This window comes from Scardinius erythrophthalmus (assembly GCF_964197995.2).
Source record: "Scardinius erythrophthalmus genome assembly, chromosome: 7".
Classification (NCBI taxonomy): Eukaryota; Metazoa; Chordata; class Actinopteri; order Cypriniformes; family Leuciscidae; genus Scardinius; species Scardinius erythrophthalmus.
In genome coordinates, this window is record NC_138227.1 from 12,917,230 (window position 1) to 12,943,605 (window position 26,376).

At 38.3% G+C, this 26,376-nt stretch overlaps 3 protein-coding genes across 3 annotated transcripts; 1 reads left to right on the top strand and 2 right to left on the bottom strand.

Annotated features, from left to right (window-relative positions):
• Window positions 1–68: 68 nt before the first annotated feature.
• trappc6bl (trafficking protein particle complex subunit 6B, like) lies at window positions 69–5,647 on the bottom strand. The gene is made up of 7 exons (XM_081370337.1): window positions 5,488–5,647; window positions 4,671–4,762; window positions 4,471–4,538; window positions 4,037–4,154; window positions 1,456–1,539; window positions 1,260–1,353; window positions 69–1,076 (listed from the first exon to the last, which is right to left on the bottom strand). The coding sequence occupies exons 2-7, from the start codon at window positions 4,758–4,760 to the stop codon at window positions 1,045–1,047; spliced, it is 486 nt and encodes a 161-aa protein (XP_081226463.1). The 5' UTR covers window positions 4,761–4,762; window positions 5,488–5,647; the 3' UTR covers window positions 69–1,044.
• A 616-nt stretch (window positions 5,648–6,263) lies between these two features.
• LOC308693386 (uncharacterized protein) lies at window positions 6,264–11,901 on the bottom strand. The gene is made up of 5 exons (XM_081370266.1): window positions 11,850–11,901; window positions 11,672–11,772; window positions 9,968–10,418; window positions 8,020–8,298; window positions 6,264–7,286 (listed from the first exon to the last, which is right to left on the bottom strand). The coding sequence occupies exons 3-5, from the start codon at window positions 10,377–10,379 to the stop codon at window positions 6,817–6,819; spliced, it is 1,161 nt and encodes a 386-aa protein (XP_081226392.1). The 5' UTR covers window positions 10,380–10,418; window positions 11,672–11,772; window positions 11,850–11,901; the 3' UTR covers window positions 6,264–6,816.
• A 4,383-nt stretch (window positions 11,902–16,284) lies between these two features.
• On the top strand, window positions 16,285–24,816 carry LOC308693495 (calcium-activated chloride channel regulator 3A-1-like; the record flags this gene model as incomplete). Its single annotated transcript, XM_081370416.1, has 14 exons — window positions 16,285–16,437; window positions 16,654–16,791; window positions 16,889–17,030; window positions 17,255–17,360; window positions 17,446–17,614; window positions 19,572–19,802; window positions 19,911–20,138; window positions 20,255–20,435; window positions 20,564–20,670; window positions 20,773–20,988; window positions 21,212–21,476; window positions 21,580–21,744; window positions 23,761–23,985; window positions 24,128–24,816. The coding sequence occupies 14 exons, from the start codon at window positions 16,285–16,287 to the stop codon at window positions 24,511–24,513; spliced, it is 2,712 nt and encodes a 903-aa protein (XP_081226542.1). The 3' UTR covers window positions 24,514–24,816.
• Window positions 24,817–26,376: the final 1,560 nt, after the last annotated feature.

Sequence of the window (26,376 nt, forward strand, 5' to 3'; positions counted from 1 at the left end):
TGAAGCATCAATCTGTTTTGAGTAACTTTTGGGTAGTGCTAAGAAACCAAATACATATCAGATATGATAGGGTGTCAGACAAATGGATGTATGTTTATTGTTATATTGCATTCTTTCTTTTTGGACATTTATTAAAATCCGTCATTCATTCAAAAAGCACTTTTTTTTTAACATTCATTTATTTGAATGCTTATAAATTCATCCAGAATTGTGCAGTAAATAAACAAGGACGGTACACAGAAAACTGTACCGACTTTTAAACACAAAACTTGGGTTAACTGAAGTACCAGCTGTAAAGAGTTCTCAGGCTAACTTAAGTGCACGAAGCTTGGACAAGATCATTCAAATGAAACTTTTATGATGAAATATTTTTGTTCATCTGACTGACAAAGGTTGCCCTCTTCTGGTGAAATCCAAAATCTGTTTTTTTTTTTGTTTTTGCTTCACCAGTAAGATATAACTGTTACATTCCCAAACATTAAACATATTTCTAAACTAAAAAGAGCTGTTTTTCTTCAAATATTGTCATTACTAAATAACAGATTTAGATTTGTTTGAGAAAACTGTAAATATGAACTGTCCAAAATATGGAGTAATAATTTACATTTACAATAAAACAGTAGAAAAGCATCTATACATATAACATTTTTACATCTAAGTTTTTTAATGTCTTATCAAACCAAAGTAAAATGGCCAAAATATGTTAAGTGACCTGAATCTGATATACAGTATAATGTCTAATAATTCAGAAGTTACAAAATGTCACATTTATGAAAATATGCTTCCCATTATTATCTGTTTCAGTAATTTAGTTTGCATTACGAAGTGTTGAAGTACTCAGAATATTTCCAAACACGTCAAGACTGTATTTAAAGTGAAAAAAATATGTATAGAAATGCGTGGGAACTGTCTCACTGAAATATAACTTGAAACTGCTTTATATCAAAAATAATGTTGTAAACATGTAGAATCTATGTCCAACTAATTCACACTGACAAAGTTTTAAATGAAGAAACATTCGTGTCCGTGGCTCAATAGTCCATCCTAGAGTTTCTGAATTACAACTTGGAATTTACCTATAAAGAACAGAAAAATGATACATGTGGATCCACTTGTCATTAAAGAACCATTCAAATAGTATAACCAAATGTATTATAATTATTTATCTGTTTGTTTAATCATTCATATATTATTTAGTTACTAAGAGTTAAAATGGTGTGGAATATATAAGGTTGATTATAAGGTTAGCATAGACTTACATGATGGCATTAAAGAGACCTCTGCGGTCACTACACCCTCCAAGCCCAGGTTAGAGAGAGCGCCCCGAATCATCCCACAGGAAAAGGCCAAGTACTGCAGAGAGGACGTATATAGATGGTTTACAATTATAGACAAAATAAAATAAATGTCAGAAGAATATGATAAAGTATGAATGAGCCAAAATATCATTCTCACTTTTGGGGCCTCCTCAAGGTATTGCTTTCCACTGGAAAACTGAGTAAGTAGTGAAAATTTATTATCCTGTAAGACATATGTGCCCTAGAACAAAGCCAGAGAAAATAAATTACAATAATGCTTCATGTGTTGCCACGGATTAAAATGCCCCTATTATGCATTGTTAAAGTGTAAGTTGCAGGTTAAATTTTTCACGAAGATAATGCAATGTGTTTATTAAACATAAAGATAAGAACTGCCCACCATTGTTTTTTATACCAAAATGCTGATATAATATGAAAAGTTGGCACTTTTAACAGTGGTTTTAACCGCTCCCGCTCCCTTCCACTAGATGGAGCGTGACGTCACAAGAGGAACTCACTAGTAGAGTTACCGGCATAGTCATAGCTATAGATGCCTTACATAACTACAGACAAGTTGGTTGTATGTTTTATTTGATAAAAAAATTATGGATAAAATAACTCAACTGTTAACATACTCGTGTGTGCTGACTTCAAGGGGACCGTGATCCTGCCTGAAATGAGAATAAGCTATTCGCAAAACAAACGGGTTCAGGCACGTCAGATCAGCCGGTCGCGGGTCGAGCTGCTCCACTAAACATCGATCTCTCTTTTTCTTTTCTGACAATAAACATCGCTAATTAAATCGTGAGAAATTGATAACGCGTGGACTGAGGAAGGGTATTACATGACGTTTGAGGCGTCGATGAGACTAGCGATTGCGCCTGACGTGCATCTCTAACGTGCAGCTCTGATTTGGACTGACTTAACGTTACTGTAAGTAAATAATGTCTTCAGTCGTTGTCCCTCCTTGCTATTCTACATGACGGCAATATTTTGAAAAGACTTGCTTGTTCTGTTATATTATCCGGGTTAAGTTTGCACCAGGCTAGACTTGCTCTAACGTAGCTAACGTTACTCACCGGGACACCTGGCTAACCCTCCACTCATTCTCCTCACACCAAGCATTAATAACTCTTTGAGTGCCATGGCTCCCCTCTCTCACGCCTGACCAGTTAAAAATTGTAGGGCTGTGGTCCATAAAGAATTTGATGGTTTCCCACATCCTCAGTCGTTCTCCAAATAGCCATAATATAGTAGGAATCTAGCAGAGTATGGGTTGCGAGTTCCTCTTGTGACGTCATCACCCAGTAACTGAAAAACACGCTACGTTTGAAGAAACCCTAATAAATGTTATTTTAACGCATTTTAAGACAGAAATAATTAAATATATACATATAGAGCACTTTAATGTACACATTTATTGGCTGTGGTGGTTAACCTGCAACTTACACTTTAAATGTTACCAATTTTGTTTTGGAGTCTCCTACAATGGGTTTACCACCTTTTCAAGGTCAAAAAACACTTTGATTTTCTCATAATATACATTGCAGCATCACCTCTTTTCTCACAGTGTCTGAAACGGCTTGATAAAGAATTAGTTCTCTCTAAACCCTGCGTTTTGGAGAGTCTACTCTGCTCTGATTGGCCAGATGGCTCAGTCTGTTGTGATTGGTCCACTCTGCTCTGATTGGTCAGATGGCCCGGTCTGTTATGATTGTTCTACTCTGCTCTAATTGGTCAGATAGCTCAGTCTGTTGTGATTGTTCTACTCTGCTCTAATTGGTCAGATAGCTCAGTCTGTTGTGATTGGTCAACTCTGCTCTGATTGGTCAGATGGCTCAGTCTGTTGTGATTGGTCTACTCTGCTCTGATTGGACAGATAGCTCAGTCTGTTGTGATTGGTCCACTCTGCTCTGATTGGTCAGATGGCCCGGTCTGTTATGATTGGTCTACTCTGCTCTGATTGGACAGATAGCTCAGTCTGTTGTGATTGTTCTACTCTGCTCTAATTGGTCAGATGGCCCGGTCTGTTGTGATTGGTCTACTCTGCTCTAATTGGTCAGATAGCTCAGTCTGTTGTGATTGTTCTACTCTGCTCTAATTGGTCAGATAGCTCAGTCTGTTGTGATTGGTCAACTCTGCTCTGATTGGTCAGATGGCTCAGTCTGTTGTGATTGGTCTACCGGTCACACCGTGTGTCAGAAACAACACGCCCATTATCACATCTGAATTTCAGCTCTTCCTCAACACTTGATACAGTGATACGAACAGTAATGATGAAGTCGGTTTCACTGTATCAATTCGAGCCTGAATCCTTATCCTTTAGAAGTCCATGCAAAGTGGATTTGCTTTGGCAGCATTATAAAACAGCATCTTCTCCACATGTTGACGACACAAACCAAACTCTTCCAGGCCTCAGATAGAACTGCAGTGTTTGAGGGAGGAGCAAAGTACTGTAGCATTGTTTACAGGCAGCCAATGAAGACCATAGGCTGGCTGGCATTATGCAAATTTGTTATAAAACTACGTAGGTTTGTGCAGGAAGTAAAACTGGAGTTACTGACGACTAGTTTCAGGCAGTTCAGAATCAATACTTTCTTTTTAGAGACAATGACTCCCTTTATCATGCTCTTTGCAGCTTTGCAGACCTTGTATCTTCACAAACAGCTATATTACACACTACATGAAAGGTAATATCATAATAGGGGCACTTTAAATACATTATTAAACCTTCAGACCTGATGGTTAGTCCTCAAGTTGTCGATTTGTTTTTTGAAGACGGTGCTCCAGAAGTCTTTACAGAGGAACTTCATAACGTCCAGGTCATCTTTGAAACTGGGGCAGTCTTTTGTAAACCTTCTCAAAAACATATGCAAAGTCATGCCATCATTAGATTTATAAACTCTGGATTAAATAATAATAATACAATGTAGTGCATATAAAAACAACGTGGGTTGCACTTTATTTTACAATATGTGCACTTACGTGTACTTACCTAAGAAAGTACTGGGTAAACATGGGTTACGGTTAGGTTTAGGGGTTGGTTCAGGGTTAGTACCTAGTTATTGCACTATAATAAGTACATAGTATGTACATGGGGAACAGGACAGAAAATAAAGTGCTACCACTATGTGTATAACATACACAACTCTGTATATCAGAATACCGGTACCTTTCAATCAGTCCTTGTCCAACTCTGAAGCCCATTGCCTCTAGAGTAGATACACACGTCACTCTCTCCTTAACAAAGCAAATGAGAGCATGATACAAATACAAAAGACAAAATTCTATAACAAATCATCATTAAAGCAAAGGAAAAAAATACGATATGAGCAGTCTGGATATTTTATAGACTGCAATGTAAGATGGTACCCTATCAATGTCCTCCCGGGTCGCATGCTCCTTGTACACGTGAGAAACAATCTCCATGTGGAGGAATTCAAACAGAGCGTCATCTGCCATATCTGAAAGAGAACATCCATGGAAAGTTCCTCAAACATCTGGAAACACTCTTACAGAAAAACAGCCATTTCTGGGTTTAACCCATTCAGGCCCACAGGCAAACTAAAGTGGCTCTACCACTCTTTTTCCACCTGAGAATATTTTTTTAAACGACTAGAAATGTTTTAAAAACAGCTGGCATAGAAGTATACAATCTGAGAAATTGTTTTTGACAACTTGCTGGATAATGTGTCACGTGTGGCTGTTTAATGGGAGAAATAGCCTAGGGGGTCTATGGACGAAAAGAAACCCAGTAAAAATAAGATTAAACTAAATAAATAAATAGATCAAATACACAAATAATACATCTACTGTAACAGAACAGTACTATAGTGAGTAGATTTAACATATTTGTTATATACATTTTTAAAAGTATAAACTTGTATATAACGTTAAACATTAGACCTTTACAGAAGCTGTCTTCAATGCATGTGTTGTTTATGTGAATTAATTAAATGATGTATGTCATCAATACCGATGTCTGCAAGCTTACTGCTAAAAGCTGTTTTATACATAAAGCTAAAAATCCTAAAAATGCATAAAATGCTCATAATCTGTAGGATTGAAGGTAAAGACAGCTGCTCAGCTAATGTTACTGCACCTCAACAATAGAGCTGTAAACGTGCTCAACCTATTGACGATAAATATGATATGGCATTAACATAAACACACGTTTTAAAGTACTTACTCCTTGCACGTATCTTCAGTAATCAAATAAAAATACATTTATGAAAAACACCCCCAGATGCACAAAATCCGTCTTCAGTTCTTCAGGATAGTATCGCTGATACTGACAACCAATACTGCCATCTGCTGTTATGGAGAACAACGATCCAACATTCGCGCTCACTCATTTAACCTCCATCATACAATTTAATACTAGCTCACAGTCACAATATTACCGTTTCAATGTATTTTTCATTAATAAATGAAGCCATGGTGAGCATAAGAGACTTCTTTCAAAAACATAAAGACAGATATATATTAGCATTTACCTATTTATTTAATAAATAGATCTAATGTATCATTTTAAAGCAACCTAACGATACATTTGTTACATATTATATATTAGTTTATTATATAACTAATAAATAATATATAACAAATTTATCATTAGGTTGTTTTACTAATTAATGCCAAAATATCTGCCAATTATAGTCAATTTCAAAAGCTACGTAAAATAAGTTGCTCTACTTAAGTACTATTAAATGTGGATTTATTTTATTTTTTTACTACCACTTTAGTATGTTATTAGCCAGACACTTTGACTTTTGGGATTTTTTTCCTGCACAAAACCCCTACTTGAACGTACATTTGACTTCTCAGTACCCTGATGTACACTAGTGAGAAAGATCTGATTTCTTTGTTTCTAATTTCTAATGTTTCATTAGAAATGTTTCTAAGGTTTCATTTCTAACTAATCCAACCCTGATTTATTTTGCATGTGAAAAATATCATGACACATTTCAGTGAAATATTACTTTATAATAAGAGGCAAGCAGTTATGGAAATTAACAGAGTTATAAGGTCATACTAAACCACATATGAGTTGACATTAGACATAACATACACTCTTTTGTTAAAATCAGTCTTAAAGTGTGTCCCAAACATAATTGGAAGAAATTCATACTTTTGCACATCTTTACACTTACCAATGACCTTTTTTTTTTTCTCGGATAATGCAAGATGATTACAGACATAAAGCTACCTTGGTCCGAACTGCAATTTCAAAAGTTACTTACCATCTAAGATTCACATTGAGTGTTAGTTCGCAAACAAACCAAAGTAAATAAATAATAGCAATAAGTCTATCGTTCTATTTCTCCAAAGTGTTACTGATTAAAACATCAGAGCACTGAATATAATACTTTCCTATGAAACTGAAAAAAAAAAAAATGCACATGTTGATGTTTCAGATATTGCATCAGACAAGCAACATCCTGAAACATCTACAGGACAAAAGACTTGTGGTGGTGTTCCTACCGAATGCATAACGTCCCAATTACATGAACATCACTCAATCGTGCTTACACAATCCATTCTGCACAACAGCGTTCTTGGTTGAGGATGAAATCTCTAAAGAAGGTGGGCTAGAAGTGCTTTCTTTGCACCCCTTCATGGTTTGAGAAGACTCAATGTTACTGCCCGATTGAGAAGGTGACCTTTTGTGGACTTCCACGAGAGAGACTTTCCAAGGAGAAGCTGTTGGTTCGATTTTGGGCATGAGGAACATGGGACATGGCTCAAGAGTCTGCGTTTGAGCTTCATGCACGTTCGGACTAACTGAAGAGTCCGTCTCCGGGGATTCGAGCTTGGGTTGGTGGTTCCTGGTGAAATTGGAGAGCTGCTCGAGGACCTGGATCTGGCGGTCCATCATTCCCAGCATGCTGCAGTGGAAGGCTCTCTGCTCGGCCAGCTGTTCTCCAAGCCGGTGGTTCAGGATGGTGAGCTGCTGGAGGATGAGGCTGCTGGTCTCCTCAGAAGTTCCTGTTCGGATGAAACAAGAAAAACTGTGACTCATGAGGTCATTAGGGGTGTGTTCACACTTGGCATGTTTGGTTCGATTAAAACAAACCCTGGTGTGATTGCTCTGCTAGTGCTGTTCATTTGAATAAGTGTGAACGCTGCCATTCAAAAAGATGGGTCTCGGTCTGCTTCCAAACGAACTCTGGTGCGGTTCAACTGAAATATGAACGCAACACAGACCAAAGACACGTAAACGAACCAAAAACGGGACATGATGTCAAAAGATGCGACCCTAAGAAGGACAGAATGCTCAAGCATCTCAATACCTGAGACATCAGAACCGCGTCTCCTCGAAGCAGATCTTCGTTTGTGTGTGTGACGGAGGGATTCCTGCTGCTGTTTTGACTCCTTTACACATTTTATAAGCTCTTCACGAGTTCTCAGCTGTTCAAAATACCATTATAGGCTACGCACATAAGACGAGCGCAGAAATCCCAGCACACAGCCTTGTTTTGGATGTTCGGTAAGTTCCGTCACAAAATATACGTAATAAAAGTCAACCAATCAGGTTGTGAACATATCCCTATGCCTTTAGGTTCGGTGTCTTTAGGTTCGGTGTTAAAATGACAATGTGAATGCTAAGCGAACCAGGACTAAATGTTTTTTTTTTTTGGTTAGGACCAAATGAACCAAACTACAAGTGTGAACACACCCTAAGTTTGTTGTACCACACAGAATTGAACCAGTATGTCACCTGGGAAATCGTCGTGGCCGCAGTCGGCGGCGTCTCTTGTACTTTCTGTACTGTTGGGAGTGCACAGGGACGGTGGTTCGGTCTTAACTGCATAGAGGTATTCTCCTGACAAGCCCAGGGTCATAACTTCATCTGGTCCTACTGCCCAGCTTGGAGGCTCAGAACCAGCCATATCATCTGGATGGAGGCTCTCGTCAACATCAGGTTCAAGTTTAGACATGCTCTCAGGATCACAGTTCGGGATTAAGCCTTCAGGGATTACGCCTTCAGGCCAAGGACCTGAAACCAGAGACAAACAGGACCAATCCTCATCTCGTACAGTGATCACAATTAAAATGGACACAATTATAAGGAGCAACTCTGACATTTAAAGCGATACTCCGCCCAAAAATGAATAAAGGTTTGGAACAACATAAGGGTAAGTAAATAATGCCAGAATTGACATTTTTGGTTGGAGTATCAAACCTGTATCAAAGTCTGTGTGCAAACGGGAAGTCTAATCAATACAATACAGTTGCAAACTACAAAAACGTGAATTTGTGAAAATGGTGACATCATGTGTTGAGTCTATAGGCACATAGTATTTCTTTAAAAGTGACATCGCCATCTACTGGCCTGGTATGAATAATACAGTGTTTTTAGTTGTTTTTGTGGATTCATTTGACAACGTTGTTGTCTGTATGCAAAAAACGCAAAGGTAAAAAATATATTTTTAGAACACTGTTGACATGTAAACGTACCCTTGGTGTTATTCCAGAAACAGGGTTGGGAAATGCTGGTCTAATTATTGCCCTGAAAACAAGGCAATAATACCAAGAACCTGATCAAATTAAAGGCATAGTTCACTCAAAAATGAAAATTCTGTCATCATTTACTCCCCCTCATGTTGTTCCAAACCTGTATGACTTTCATTCCTCTGCAGAACACAAAAGATGATATTCTGAAACTGTTGTCAACCAAAGAGTTTTGGCCAACTTCCATTATATGGACACAAAGACATTTCTCAAGATATCTTCTTTTATGTTCCGCATAAGAAAGAAAGTCATGTGGATTTGTAATGAGGATGAGGATAACATGAGGATGAATAAATGATAACAGAATTTTATTTTTTTGGGAGAACTCTCCCTTTAATATATTGTATAAGACCATAATTCTCAAATGGCAGGTCATGAAGTACAAATAATAAAAAGTAACTAACCATATAATTGTGCAAAATTACTATAAATGATTAAGCATCAACTTAAAATTGGGAGCATAAAACGGTTCTCATATCTTTTTTATGACGTCAAAGGATGCATGTTAAGGTTGTGAGGAGGTGTGACATGCCGCCATGCATAACAACTATGAACAAACCTGGAAAAAGTAAGAAAATACGACTGGGTGGCCACATGTTCTAAGGTAAAAATGTAATAGTTTACCCAAAACTGAATATTCTGTCATCATTTATACACCAAAACACAGGTGACTTTATTTCTTCTGTGAAACTCTTTTTGTGTTCCACATACAGGCTCTTTCACCTACAAAGAAAGTAAACTGGGAAATATGCTAATTTGATACCAATGATGTCAAACCTGGTGCAACAAGTCTTGATGGACCATATTTAAATGTATGTGAACATGAATGGGATTATCAGTGAATAACAACTTGCACCTCACACAAAATGGCATGACTTTAGAAGATTTGGAATAGAGTGCACTAATCATAAGGACCAATTTTGTGGCGTTTTCATTGAGCCTGACAGCATCCAATTACGTCCTCACATTCACTGTAAGGAGAAGAGCAGCATCAACATTCAGCATCCCATTCTAACATTAGTGTTCCACAAAACACAAGGGTCTGGAACGACATGAGGGTGATTTAAAGGACAGAATTTTCATTTTTGGATTAACTATTCCTTTGCATATAGACAAATAAACTGCAAGTCATGCAAAAAGGTAATGGGCAGTACTGTCTGTGTGGTCATCCAGGTCTGCGAGTGACCGTCCGAGAAGGTCGTGACCATCTGTGAGGTTGTCCTCCCTGCTTCCCGTCTTTGGTCTGCGCACCAACATGTGATCCAGCATATGAAAGTAGCGGAAAGACTCGACGGCAGAGAGGCGTGCAGCTGGACTTCGGTAGCTGGCCAGTTTGATCTTGCGGTACTTATGTTTAAGGCTCTTCCAGCGGTTACGGATCTGGGTGACGGTGAAGTGGATGCCCCGCTTTGCCAGACTCAGACGGAGGCGTCGGAAGAGGGATTCGTTGCGCTGGCGCTTCTTATCCAGCTCGTGGACCAGACCCATCTGCTCTATGAGGGCCAGCATGGCAAACGTATCCGGTTCTGTCCACCACTTGTTGGGCTTCTTCTCATTCAGGTTCATGGTGTCCTTCCTGTTTGAGGCCCCTAAACATGCAACCCACTTCAGAAAGAGGGCAGATTAAAAAACTCGTTCAGATGAATAAGAGTAAAGGATTTTTAGGTGAGTTCAGATGATCTAACTCTCATTAGAGAGTAAAATGTATTTAAAAACTGTATCATAAAATTATCAAATGTATCATAAATTTAAAATGTATTTAAAAAGCATCACCATGAATTCAAAATGGACAATTTTTGTTATTTATGGAATATTGTAGTATTTTTTTTTTTTATAAATTATTTATTCCTTTTTTTAATTCATGTGCCCTCATAATCTTTAATCAAAAAAGATGAAAGACTCCCTCATGCAACAACATCTCTTCTCTTCTCTGATGATGTGTTTACTGGCGCGAGGGCGAAATATAATTTCAAAAATATAAAACAAGGAAACATTATGACGTAAAATTAATAAGAAATATTTTAGTATAAGGGGAAGTTCACACATAATGCACTGAACTTCTTTTTTTTCTATTTAAATGTTTCATTTATCACTGTTTGCCATTTCCCGTATGGTGTTCCAAAAACGTGGCACTCCAAAAAAAAGCTCAATTTAAAAATAAAAATAAACGTGTCTATAAACCTTGTGTTTTTCTTCCTTTTACTGTTTTAATGTGAGAATGGCCCATTAGTAGTTACATTTTTTAACACTGACCATGTAAAGCCTTTCGTAAAAGGGGAGCGTACCAAATACTCAAATCGGCATGAAACAGAAATTGCAATCACATTTTTTGGTCTATTGTGGTGTATATCTGAAAAAAAATGTAGAGCGGAACTTAATTTAACCATTGAAAATTTATTCGATTGTTGTTTGAAAATTGCTACAATCTCATGTGAGTGACAGGATGCTGGAGGGGAGGGATTATAATTGTCCCGCCCCCATGCCGGTGCACACCTCATAGGTTATGAGGGCACGTGAATTTAAAAATAATGATAATAATAAAATAATGACGTGCACAAATAAGTCGATTATAATAAACTCGTGTGTTCCATAAACAAACAAGCATTGTCCATTTTTATTTCATACGATATTATTAAATTTGTTTAAATGTTGATTTTTTTTTCTATTAAAAACTTCAATCAATCATAACATTTGTAAAGGGGAAAAAAAATTATTCATTTTGACTAGTGGTCTCAGATATTTGGACCTCAATGCAAGTCATTATTGTACGTTATACATAATTAGGTCTAGTCATTATTAAAACAAGTGAAATTCAGTATAAACCTCAACAGCAATAAGCATTCCCAGTCTACACAAACCTGTTAAGTTGTAGGCCTCCTGCACATACTGTAATGCAGAAGGGATTCATCGAAAACGCCTCCGCATCGACCGAAACGCGGTAATTTGGCGAAATGACAGGCTGCGTAAGAACATTTAGACGGTTGTTGATTGTGAAATATTTTGAATGGTATCAAGACACTGAGAACATCTGTTTACTTCATACTGTGCCTTTTCCCTCTTGGTTTCTCATAGAAATAGAACCAGCGGGTAGAATGACCATTAGCATGAACCATGAAATCTGACAGAGGCAGACATTAGCGGTCCGAATGATGTTTCCAATTAATCAGATACGATAGTTGTACAATTATTATGACCCTTCATTGTGTATTTTTGATTGAACGGCATTTAAAAATAAGAATTGTAGTTTTTCTAATGTTAATTATTGTCCAGAACGTTACTTGTGTTGGTCATCCAACCGGTGTTGTCATGTGATAATTGTTACTTTTCACAGCGCTGATTAGGATGGGCCAATGACAGTCGTTTGTGAATATTTGATAATGAGTTTTGTAAATACTCGAGTACAGATTGTTATGGTGGATTTTTGTTTTGTCTGTCATATAGGAATCTGTGGACTGAGTATAATTTCATGATTAGCCTATACATTTAGGTGTACAAATGTCCACCATAAGATATAACAAACCCTGAGATTTGGATGGGGCACAATGATTGATTCTGCTTTCTGGGCCATCAAGCGCCCCCTGTTGGAAGTATCCTACTTTGATAGAAAACAGTAACCATTAGCTTTGCTTTGCAGTGCGATTTCTGCTGCTCCCGCTTGTGGTTGAAGAAAATTACATTGTGACCTCGTTACTGCCACCTTGTGTATCGGAGTAGTGTTGATAACATAAAAAATGTGAAAAAAAGCTAAATTTGCAAAACAGTCATTCTCCAATGACAATAAGTGGGAAAGTTACTGAATGGAAACATTTAAAATTTACTATACACCAACTGTTACCTTACCATACACATACTTTTATAAAGAACATTACTTAAAGTGATAGTTCACCCAAAAAAATGAAAAATCTGTCATCATCATTTACTCACCCTCATGCTGTTCCAAACCTGTAAGACTTTTGTTCATCTTCAAAACATAAATGAAGATATTTTTTATCGGAGAGCTTTCTATCCCTCCATTGACAGTCTGCGCAACTACCACTTTGAAGCTTCAAAAAGTTCAAAAAGAGATCATAAAACTAATCCATATTAATTGAGCAGTTTAGTCCAAATTTTCTAAAGATACATGATCACTTCATGAACAGATTGAATTTAGGCTTTTATTCACATACATTGATCAGCAAACATAAACAGAAGCTCAACCGAACCAGCTTAAAGCATGAGAACAACCTCATTGGTTCTTGCTGAAGCTCAAACGTGCTGCGTAACACGAGAATGAACCTCATTGGTTCTCGCACGTCAAGTGAACATGCTTGAGCTTCTGTTTACCACAACTGATGTGTGCGTTGATGAAAGGTTAAATGTGAATAAAATCCTAAATTCAATCTGTTCAATCTGTTCATCAAAAATGATTGTGTATCTTCCGAAAATTTGGACTAAACCGCTCAATTCATATGAATTAGTTTTATGATATCTTTATGAATTTTCGTAGCTGTCAATGGAGGGACAGAAATCTCTCTGATTTTAATAAAAATATCTTACTTTGTTTTCTGAAGATGAATGAAAGACTTATGGAACGACAATTAATGACAGAATTTTCATTTTTGGGTGAACTAAACCTTTCAGTACTGAGTATGTATGCTGTGCACTAGGGGCGTCCCTAGTCTCTTTTTTAGGAGGTCTTCTTCAACCCACCTAAAAAATTGTGATTGGCTCCGTAATCTGTTCACAAATTCGTGATCACCTCAGTCCCCTTTATTCGGCAGCTCCTCCCTGTCTTTTAGTCAGTGTGTCAGCACGTTCTTCAGTCTGCAGCGGCAGCAAATGACAAGGTGTGTACTTTTATTGATAGATTATCATGGCACCTACATCTCTGCAGTCATAAATATAGTTTACATAATTTGATGCTGGAGCAATACAACACAGTTTCCCATCCACTGTATAGTTTTCGCTGCGTTCACACCCCTCATTACACTACAGTTGTAAATATAACATGAAGACACTTTAGAATTATATATATTTTTTTTTCATATGAAATTTAAATTTTTTAATTAAACCGTGTTGTTGTGGATGTGGCATTAGATTATCATGCACAGAAATTATTAAGGACAGTCACACTGTAAATCTGAACAACATTTGTGAATCTAAGCTGATTTGACAAAAGATTTCAAGACAATAAGACAATAAATCAGGAAAATATATTTTTTACAGTGCAGCGACAGACAGAACTCAGTCAATGCACTGATTTAAACGGCTTATCAGAGTGAATGACAGAGACAGAAAAACATCATGTGGAGTTATTTTGTAACCCAGCAGCTGATTGTGACATACATTTATTAGAGGATTTGTGGGATTTGTGGTTTTTGATGTCACTTTGAATTACAGAAGTTAAGTGACAAATTGATAGGTTCATGTGCCACTATTTATTTATTTTTTAAATCAGCTTTACAATCGCAGGAATGAATTACATTTTAAATTATATTCAAATAGAAAACAGCTATAATAATATTTCACAGTATTACTGTTTTTTTGTCTTTTTTTTTTGTTGTCTGTGTGAAAGTAGCACTGTAGGTGCTTTCCTGTTCAATAACAGTCATGTAAAGTTTAACTAGATGTACCGCATGGCGGTACAAAATATGACCGCCGCTCAGGCCTGCACTGGCTTTCCACAAAAATAAATGACGTGGAGCAATTTGGCTGTATTGCGTGTTTATGTATATAAGTTGTATATTTTAAAAGACTGTCTGAGTATTCCTGTGGATCATGGATAATTTAGAGTTTTGTAATTATTTGCCATTACTATTTAAGTTTTATATCAAAAGTCATTAGTTTAGACACTTAACATCCATAATGTGAAAACGTCACATCCATAACAGTGGTTTTCCCTACATAATGTATTACAAAAATGAGTTTCAAAAACACACTTATTGTGTTCAAGCCATAGACTGTAAAAAAGAGGTTCAAGCAAGTCTTTTTCATGCTACATCGGCAGTTTATTTAATAATTCACAGAGTTTGTAGGACACTTGTAAAGTGTGTGTATTTCATGTTATGTCCATAACGCTGATGAAATGTATTCATAGTGTGTGTCTGTGTGTGTGTGTGTGTGTGTGTGTGTGTGTGTGTGTGTGTGTGTGTGTGTGTGTGTGTGTGTGTGTGTGTGTGTGTGTGTGTGTGTGTGTCTGTGCGTGTATGTATGCGTGCGTACATGTGTGTGCGCGTGTGTGTTTGTGTGTGTGTGTCTGTGGATGTGGATTTGTATGTGTGTGTGTGGGTGTGTGTCTGTGCGTGTGGATGTCAGTGTGTGTGCATGCTTGCGTTTGTTTGTATTCCTGCATGTGTGTGTGTGACAGTATTATCCTAAACCAGCAACCCTTCACTCAACACCACCATCTACAGGCCGATGAGTGTACAGTCACTAAATGTGCACATAAATTAATTAATTTTATACCCCCCCCAAATTCTACGAAACTTAGCATACCCCCAGATGATGTCAAGTTAATCATACACATGAAATATGGTGCAGTTCTGAACATCTCAACTGAAGATAGGGGCGATTAAAGCAGAATAATATATCATTTTCATTTTTTATGGGAGGGGCGCAAATCACAAATGAGTGATTATGGGCTAGGTTGATGTGGGCCCTTAAGAGCAACATACCATAAAAATTTCTTCATCCTCGGTGCCACGGTTCAGGTAGTTATTTAGGAAAAATTGCATTTTTTGGGTTTGGGGGGGCCCAGCGCGGGGGGGGGGGGTGGGAGTGGCCCCTGGGGACCAAATGAAATTTTTCCGTAAAAGTCTAGTGGGGCTACATGCCCACCAAATTTCATCTTCCCCGGTGTTTCGGTGTCCCTGGTATCGTTGACGAAAAATTCACGGGGGCCCCAGCGCGGGGGGGGGGGGGGGGAAGTGGCCCCCGGGGACCAAACGAAATTTTTCCGTAAAAGTCTAGTAGACCAACATACCATAAAAATTTCTTCATCCTCGGTGCCACGGTTCAGGTAGTTATTTAGGAAAAACTGCATTTTTTGGGTTTGGGGGGGCCCAGCGCGGGGGGGGAGTGGCTCCCGGGGACCAAACGAAATTTTTCCTTAAAAGTCTAGTGGGGCTACATGCCCACCAAATTTCATGTTCCCCGGTGTTTCGGTGTCCCTGGTATCGTTGACGAAAAATTCAGTTAGATGATAAAAAAAAAAAAAAAAAAAAACTTTGACAATCCCTATATGACCGCTTTCTCTAGCTACGCTAGCGGCGGTCATAATAAACAGCTATTGATAGTGGATAACATGCTGCCCCATGGCACTGTAATAAATGTGTTTTTTATTGATATAATCCAGTCCCTTTATATTGTTATCATTCAGTCCATTCCAGTAAATGACATTCCTTCATGTGATCAGCCCCTTCAAGTTAATCATTGATTTGATATTATTCAAAACGGGGTTTCGGGAGTTGCTGTTCATCTAAACTCTACAGCTATGGACTCAAGAACGGTGTTTGTCCTATTATGGACGTTGCTGTCGTCCTCCTCCACTGGAATCAAACTAGATGTAGATGGTGGTTATGTTGACATTACCATTGCGATCAGTTCAAAAGTACCACAGGATAACACGCTCATTGATAAAATAAAGGTGAATATGCTTATTTTTTTTGTCTATTTAACAAACTTTATGTGCATTCATTGTTTTAATTCATTGTGTTTGAATTTTTTAATCTTAGAAATACTGTATATAATCACAATTTGTTGACAGTATTTGTGAATGCACAAATGAAATAATAATTACTTTTGTATAAATACACTGATCAGAGTGTTTTCTCATTTTATCTTTTCACTTTCCTTCTGACAGGACATGGTCACTGAAGGGTCACTTCATCTTCATCAAGCATTGGATAAAAAGGTCTATTTTAAAGATGCTACAATACTGGTTCCATCTCACTGGAATAGTAAGGAATTTATTAGAGCAAGAACAGAGTCCTTTGAAAAGGTACAGAGAATTATGGCATTATATCTTGCAAAATATTAATTTCCCTTCATTTCATTCACATATGATATTGCTGACCCGATCTCTATGTCAAACACAGGCTAAAATAAAAATCGATAACTCTGATTCAACTGAGCCAAATACTCATCAGTATGGTGAATGTGGACAAGAGGGAGAGTACATTCTTTTCACTCCAAACTTCCTGCTAAACGACACTGTCATTCAGGTTTACGGATCAAGAGGTGAACATTGTCTATCCTCCTTCTACATTTATATGTTTATAGTCAAATAAGACAGTCATATTTGTTACGTTTGGCATGTTTGAGTTTAATTTGCGTTGGACTTTAAGTTGGTTTTGCACTGTTTTCTGTTGTTTCTGGTGTTTTTGTCATTGCCTCAACTAACCGTGACAATATTAATATGGTAGTCTGTTTGTTTTACTAGCAATTTGTTTGTTTGTTTGCAGGAAGGGTCTTTGTGCATGAATGGGCTCATCTGAGATGGGGCGTGTTTGATGAATACAGTGAAACAAAGCCATTCTACCACTCTAATGGCCGTATTGAAGCTACAAGGTCATAAATTGTTAATTAAAAGAAGGAATATTTTTTAAATGTCCTTGGAAATTACAATCACTATTGATTTCTTGCTTATTTTTAGGTGTAGCAAAAGCAGTGAAGGACAGTATTATGAACGTACTGCTGATGGATCTCTTCAAGCGTGTCGCATTGATCCACAAACTTCCCTACATACCAAGGGGTGCATGTTTTTTCCAAACAAAAATCAAAACACAGACAGCTCCATAATGTACCTACCAAGCCTGGATTCTGTAAGTACAGATTTTGCATGTTTCCACACATTCCAGAAAATTATTTTAGTAACTAATTAAACTTACAGCGTACAGTACAGTACATGAGTTCTGTCCTGTTTTCTTCTGTTTGCCAAGTCATTTGGACGTTACATCCCAAAATTATTATCTACATCTACATTTCAATTTGCAGCATCTGCTTGACAAGTTACATTTGCAAAATATTAAGTTTGAATTACAAGAAGCTAATATACTTTTTTAGTTTGTTAGACATTACAATGAGATATACAGTTGAAATTCAGTGGCCTGAGGACACAAAGAAAATTGTCACAGAGTGACGAACAGACAGGGCGGAACCTTTTTTTGAGGGGGTGTTTCACATCGGGCCGGTTCCGGTTTTACATGTGATGGCCGATCGCGGGGTAATGAAGGAAGAAACGAGTGTCAGCTGCGAGAGATGAGGGGGGCGATCAGCGATTGGGACACGTGTCTTAATAATGGATATAAAGAGGCATTTTGGGGTGAGGAAGGGGAGAGCGGAAGGGGCGCGCACGCAGCGGGTGAGAGAAAGAGAAAGAGAGAGCGGATGGAGGCCGCGGGGAAGAGAGAGAGAGAGAGAGAGAGAGAGAGAGAGAGAGAGAGAGAGAGAGAGAGAGAGAGAGAGAGAGAGAGAGAGAGAGAGAGAGAGAGAGAGAGAGAGAGAGAGAGAGAGAGAGAGAGAGTGGACTTTGGCTGGATTGCGGGTGTAAGCCTTGGGTGCACCGTGAGTCTGTTGAATTGCAGTTTTATTGTGGAAATGAGCACGAGTGAAACCTTGCAGTGTGTTGGTGAATATACGAGTGTGGGAATTGTGTTTCTGCTGTTCACTCGCAGTCACAGTTTATTCCTCTCCCCGCTTGAGCCCTGTTGCAGGAGAATGCTGAAGCTGCTGAGATATGTTCATTTATGTTCATTCCTCTCTCTGTCTGAGCCCAAAGAAGAGAACACTGAAGAAGAGAATGCGGAAGCTGTGAATTATGTCCATTCCTCTCTTTGTCTGAAATTACTGAGGTACGTCAGTTATGTTCATATCTCTCTCTGTCTGAGCCCAAAGAAGAGAACGCTAAAGAAGAGAACGCAGAAGCTGTGAATTATGTCCATTCCTCTCTGTCTGAGCCCAAAGAAGAGAACGCTGAAGAAGAGAATGCGGAAGCTGTGAATTGTTCAATCCTCTCTGTCTGAAACTGCTGAGATACGTTCATGTTATGTTCATATCTCTCTCTGTCTGAACCTCGAAGAAGAGAACGCTGAAGAAGAGAATGCGGAAGCTGTGAATTATGTTCATTCCTCTCTCTGTCTGAGCCCTGAAGAAGAGAACGCTGAAGCTGTGAACTGTTCATTCCTCTCTCGGTCTGAGCTCCGAAACAGAGAATGTTGAGACTTTTAAGATTGTTTTTATTATTTAATAATGTATTTATTTTGAATTCTGTGTTCGCCTTCCTTCGTGTCCACGGTCAGCTCCTCAGGGGCGGTACGCAAACCAAGGGCGGGCGGCCTGCTGGCGCTCGCCCCGACCTGTGACATAATTACAGAGCCCCGAAAGAGATCTTTGCAAAAAATAAAAATATACATACTTTCTGGGCTGTATATGGGCTGATGGCGCAAAGCTGTGTGCATTGTCCTATTTGTCAAGTCCAAGGCTCTATAAAAAAAGGCTGATACAGTAAAAAGTGCTCAAAATGTGTCTTTCATTAGGGCAGTGCGTCCTATTTCAAGGCCTTATGTCCACTTTAAGGAATTTAACTCTGTGGCAGAGAAACCACGGAAATTGTAACACGTGAGCACAAAAAAAAAATTCCTGTGTGCATGCAAAAGTTTCTTGTGAGCACATGAAAGTCTGCATATTTTTTTCAAAGGTCCCTTTAGGGTCTCTGTAGAAAAAAACGTATGTTTGGTGACATTATTTTATTTATTTTTTGTGACAAATTATGTTTTTTAGGTGATCACATTTTGTAAAGCAAACGATCACAATTATGAAGCCCCTAACCTGCAAAATGAAAAATGTGGCAACAAACCAGTGTGGACCGTAATATATGAGGATTCTGTGGATAAAGACGCACTTCATTCTCTAGAACCAATGCAATCCTCTCCACCACCACCATCTTTCAAAGTTGTGCAACGATTGCAACGGGTTGTTTGTCTCATCCTTGATATCTCAGGAAGCATGCAGGTATGCAAACATTAAAAAAAACTGAGCTTCATTTGAAACGAGTGTCTGCATAATTTTAGCCTTTACACACTTGAGTACCAATGCTCTGAAATGAGTTCCGTTTTCAAGGGCACCAGAATCCTTCGACAGCAGCAGGCTGCCACACATTTCCTGCGGAGCATTATTGAGGATCAAGCCAGAGTTGGAATTGTAACCTTTAGTACTAATGCTAATACTCGGAGCCCCTTGACTACTATTGACAGCGACTCCACACGAGAGAATCTCATCAAAAAGTTGCCGGACCAATCAGACCTTGGATCAACAAACATGTGTAAAGGCCTCAATCTGGGCTTAGAGGTGCTATATTAATTGTTAATTTTATGTTTGTAATAAGTGAAGTATATATATATGTATGTATGTATGTGTGTGTGTGTGTATATAGTGACGAATGCTCTCTATTTTCTAAACATCAGGTACTTACAAAAGACAATATGGATGTATTAGGAGATGAAATAATTTTTCTGACAGACGGTGAGGCGACGGACGACATTGATGGTTGTAGTCCGATGGCAATAAACAGTGGTGCCATTATACACACAGTAGCTTTAGGTCCCAGTGCAGCTAAAGCACTGATGGAAATGGCGGAACGAACTGGTAAGTAAAAAAAAAATGAATAAGTATCTGTATCTGAGTAAATGATATTACTAATATTGAGTACAAAAAAGAGTAAATGATAGTGCCAACTTAGTATGTAATGCAAAATTGTTCCATGATGAAAATAGGGGGAAAATTTATCTTATCCAATGATTACATCACCTCCAACCAGTTAATGGATGCGTTTGCTTCGTTTACATTATCAACTGGAGATTACACAAAAGAACCAGTTCAGGTTTGGCAAGTGATCGCTCATTGATGAAATTATTACTTTAAGAGTGTCACTGATATTGAGTTTTTTAATGTTTTTTTTTTTTTTTTCATTTATATTCTTTAGCTAGAAAGTGTTGGAGAAAAAATATTAGGCTGGTTCAATGGGACAGTAACAGTGGATCAAACTGTTGGTAACAAAACCAACTTTGTAATAATCTATGAAAAAGATGTTCCAAGCATTTCCATACAGTCACCAAGTGGCTCAATCTACAGTCTGACACAAATGAGTCATGATATGTCTCTGAAAACAGTCACCTTAAAAGTTCCAGGAACTGCAGAGGTATGACAACTTTTATGAATCAGTTATTTAAGTTTATAGTTCAGACCATAAACATATAGGCTAAACATGAACTATTATAATATAATTAAAGACATCTGGGCCAAGAGTTTTAGATAAATATTATCAAAATATGTTAAACAACAACTTCAGACTAAGATGATTCAGCTAATACACTTACAGCAAACCCTTATTTTTCTGCTTTTACTATCCATGTGTTTGGTAGACTGGGGACTGGAAGTACATCATCCAAAGTACAACACTTCAGTCTCTGACTATAACAGTAACGAGTCAAGCGGCGCGTGCTGATGTTCCCCCTATCATAGCCAAAGCCCACATGAACCAGCAGTTCAGTGACGGCACTAAACCCATGATAGTGTTTGCTGAGGTCAGTCAGAATTACAGGCCTGTAATAAATGCTGAAGTGTGGGCTACGCTGGAGTCCCAATCTGGGTCCGCACAAGAATTACAACTCCTGGACAATGGAGCAGGTAAATTACCCACAATTCTTGTTCCAAGTGTGGACTCAACTTAAAATATAAATAAATAAGGTACATTTCCAAATTATATAACTCAGAGATCCATCTTTTTCAGGGGCTGATGCTTTTCAAAATGATGGCATCTATTCCAGATATTTCACAAAGTTCGAAAAAGGGAGAAGCAGCTTGAAAGTAAGAGTGAAGAATCAAGATGGACAAGCCAGATTTACAAACAAAAAAAAGAGTGGTGCCCCATACGTACCTGGATATGTGGTAAACGGTAAACCCTTGGTTGTTTTGAAAATAAATTTAAACTTGATCACATCTGAAAAGAAAAACTTACATTTAGACCAATAGCACAAACGCGAGTCTGATGTTATACAGTAGTTCAATAAAAACTTGAGTAACTTGAGTTTTAGACACAATATTGCTAGTTACGTTCTATTTTTTCCAGCAACTATAGTTGCAACTAAAGCAAAAGCAGAATTGTTTGTAAAGTAACTTCTTAATGAATCAGTTTTTGAACAAGTGAATTCTGATCGACTAATCCAACATCTTAAGTGAGACTCAGTTCGAAGGGCACTGCAAATGGCATATAGGGATTATAAAGGTTACACCGATACATCACTTCACAGGAAGTGGAAAACAAAATGTGCCCACCAGTTATTGCGCATCACTCCAACACTTTAAAGTTTGTATAAAATAAAAAAATAAAGGCCCGGTTTCACAGACAGGGCTTAGATTAAGCCAGGATTAGGCTTTAGTTCAATTAGGGCATTTAAAGGTGAACTAAGTAACTTTTTTTATCTTAACCGAACAGCTTCGGAGTCATTGGAATGGTTATATGACTGTTTTCGGGTTGAATGGTGGTCTTCTCGCACCCCCCGAGCGCCTGTGAGCCGAAAAAACACCCTTGCAACTTTGGGCCGCCGGCCTCAGTATCAGGAAGTTTCGCGTGATATCAGGTCTCGCGATGTAACGAATTGCTTTACGGCATTGCACACATACACTATCTAAACATTTATATGCTAGCCTTGTGTGTATCATACATACCTCAGTGGACATGGCTCGGTGCGTTTGCCGGCTTCTTTGAAAACAAATGCACATGACCAGCGGGAGAAGATGAGAGGGGGGCGAGTCGCCAACGAGTTTTGACGACAGTGTTGTCAAATATCTATTCCGAAGCTGTAGGGGGAGCTCTATAGAGAAACCCGCGAGCAAAAAGCGAGAAATTGGTAAAGCTGCATAGTGCTGCTTTAAGTAGCTTTTATAAATGTGCCTTTGAAAAAAAATATTACGTGCACCTTGAGACAAAACAATTTCAGCTATTTTACGATTTGTCAGTGCAAGTTGCTTTCCGTTAAAACAGCTCAAACATTCATTCTATCTGGGACTAGCTTAAACCTTGTCTGTGAAACCGGGGGAAAAAGAAGTTAAGCCTCTTATTGTTTTTAATTAATCCAATGTGTGTTTTGTACGCAGCTGTTTGCTGTTTGGGTATAAAGTGTGCTATAATACATTTTTACAAATACACATGGATGTATTGTAGGCTATATTACTGGAATATAGGGTGAATTTAAAGTGAGTTTAATAAAAGGAATAAACATAATAAATCAAACATGGAGAACAGAGAACCAAGGAACCAGAGAATGAGTGCACCAAACATACATCTGTGTAGGACAAGACTTGAGAAGGAACACAAGAAACACTGGGGTTTAAATACACAAGGGGTAATGGGCAAACAAGACACAACTGGAAAAAATCAAAAAACGAATTAACAAGAAAACTACAAAGGACTATAAAACATGGTGCAGAAAACAAAATAACATAAAAGTCCACACAAGACCATGGGAAAACAGGCTGGGATCATGACAATTACACAAACGTATGGTTATTTATATTATAATTATTTACAGAAGTATTATTGGGCCATCATACCTCAAAATGTATTGAAATGTTTGATGACATTGCATTTAGTCAAGTTAAATAATCTTCAACAGGTATCCTGTGCTCGGTGAATATGGAGAGCAAAGGGACAATGTAGGGACCCTGATAATTGGAATGCATCTTGACTCAAAGTTTAGTTCCTGAGTGAATGATTGTTTTGAACAAATCATTTTAGGTAAAGATTCAGTTACACACTCGTTCAGAAACTTGTATCTACTGTATGTAACCTGCAGAAAGAGTCCATAAATTCATGCACAAACTGAAACTAACAACATAAATGTCATTATATTTAGCTACAAAGCTGCTTCAGACATAATCAAGCAGATTCAGGTTGTTCCTCTAATTTCAGGTGTGGTGGAGCTGAACCCTCCAAAGCCTCCAGTTTCTGAGGAACCACTTGAAGTCGCAAGCTTTTCTAGAACAGCCACTGGAGAGAGTTTTGAGGTGACGTTTACAGGCTCAACTCCACCAAACTTCCCACCTAACAAAATCACAGATCTGAGTGCTGAGATCCAGGAGGACTCTGTGCTTCTCAGATGGACGGCTCCTGGTGAGGACCTCGACCAAGGGACAGGTAAAGCACACAATTACTATACCAGAATTTAAATACAAAGTTTTTAATTTCTTCACTGACAACATAAAATAGTAGTTTCAAATTTTGATCATGAAATAATGTAAATTTTATTGTCTTCATGGCATGTTTCTTTTCCTTTAAGCGAAATCCTATGAGATCAGGTGGAGCTATGACCTTCAAATGCTTCGAGAAAGCTTCAGCAATGGTCATGCAGTCAACACAACTGCCGTCTTACCGCACGAGGCTGGATCAGTTGAACAGCATTCATTCAATTTCAGTTTCACAATCCAAAATGGCACCACATTGTTCTTCGCAGTTCAGTCTGAAGACAAAGAAAAAGCGAAATCTGAAACCTCCAACATTGCTCAAGCTTCAAAGATCCTCCCTGATCCAAAACCCCAAGGAATATCAAACCCAGGCATGAATTTGACAGTTCTTGTCATTTCTTTGTGTGTGGTAACTATGGTCATATGCTTTGTTGTTGCTGTAACCACATGGGCAGTGAGACGCAGAAAACGCCTTGGTTAAAGCATTATCTGGAATTAACAATCTGATACAAACAATCAAAATCAATCCTTATGTGTAAATTGAACATAACCATGCATCCAACTACTTGAGAATATTTCTTACAATAATCATCTCTATCAAACAGACTTTCTAACTTTATGAATATTTTGCAAGTACATGCATTGCTATCTCATTTAGAATTCTCATTTATAGTTGATTCTCAATCGATTTATCTTCCTCTGAAATGTGAGCACCTTTAAATACAAATGAACCAAAACATTTCTGTACAATAAAAGGCATGTATTAAACTTGTCATGATGATTTAAAACACATTTTTAGTTGATTCATTCTTTGAATTTTAAACGGCGACCTATTGTGCTATTTTTCAAAGTGGGCTCTACTAGACTAGGTTGTCATGCTTAAATTCTCAAAAAACACTTTTCCACATTATTTGACATTTTTGCAGCACCTCTCTTCCCAGACTGTCAGTAACGCTCAGTTTAGTTCCTGTCTCTATGAAGCCCCTCCTTTTGAAAACAGACTCTGTGCGTGATCCAATATGGTGGCTCCCGGCTGCTAGACTGCAACACAGTAAACAGCTCCAAGAGCAAGTTTTCAGATATCATTTTCTCTCTTTTCGATCACTTTTTTCCCCATTTCACATTTTCTCCCGTTACGAAACTGGACTACAACATTATACAACCTGGATCATTCATTAAAGGTAGACTATCATCCACCAACACATGCAGACTTTTCAACTTAATGTATTATTCTTCGATTCAAACAAACCTCATTGGTTCCTGTGGAAGTTCAAACGTGCTGTATAACACACGAGAATGAACCTCACTGGTTCTTGCACTTCAAGCAAACATGCTTGAGCTTCTGTTTACCACAACTGATGTCTGCATGGATTAATGTTTCGAATTAAAGCCTAATGACATCTCAGACTGTCTGATGGCAGATATGTAAAGATAAGTGTTTTTCTGACTTTTGAGTGATTTGTTACTGTTTTGTACATGTTGTCATATTAATTATAATTCAAATGGATTTTGTTTTATTGACCACAATATTATTGTTGATAATTGTTGACAGGGGCAATTTTGATTAATTTTGAACTAGGGCAGGGGCTTGGGAAGTTTACCAAACTGTGACGACTTACGCTTCTGAGAACCCTGGAAATGTGGAAAGGGTCCATTCAAAATCTAGATAATTTTTTGGAGGGTTGGTACAATGTTTTAATTTATGACTGACTGGCAAGAAAAAAAATGCAATATTTTATTGTATCCCTTGTAACACGATATCACAATGAAGCATTATCTGTTGAGATTATCAGAAAGAGCTTTATTGCCAAACATGTTTGTCAGGTTTGGCATAGACGAAGCAGACAGAATGGTAAGTTAACCTCGCCGCCGGGAGTCCATGATGGAACGAACTCTGTAGATGGCCTCTTCTTCCACAGGAACGGGAGGAGGAGGAGGCACGTCATCCGAGGTGGAATCTGAAGGAACAGAAGAGACTGGGTCAGTGAAGGGTTTGAGGAGAGAGACATGGAAGGAGGGAGAGATCTTGTACTGAGGTGGAAGGTTGAGTCTGTAGGTTACTTCGTTCAACTGCCTCCGGATGGTGAAAGGTCCAATGAATCGAGGACTCAGCTTACGGCAAGGCAGGCGGAGGCGAATGTCCCTCGTCGATAACCACACCTTCTGACCAGGTTGGTATTGGGGTGTATCGGCTCGTAGACGATCCGCTTGATCCTTGTGCCTCCGCACTGCCTATTGTAGATGCACATGAGCTGAGTTCCATACCCCCTCGCTCTGATGGAACCAAAAGTCGACAGCTGGAACCTTCGAGGGCTCACCTGACCAAGGGAAGAGAGGTGGCTGA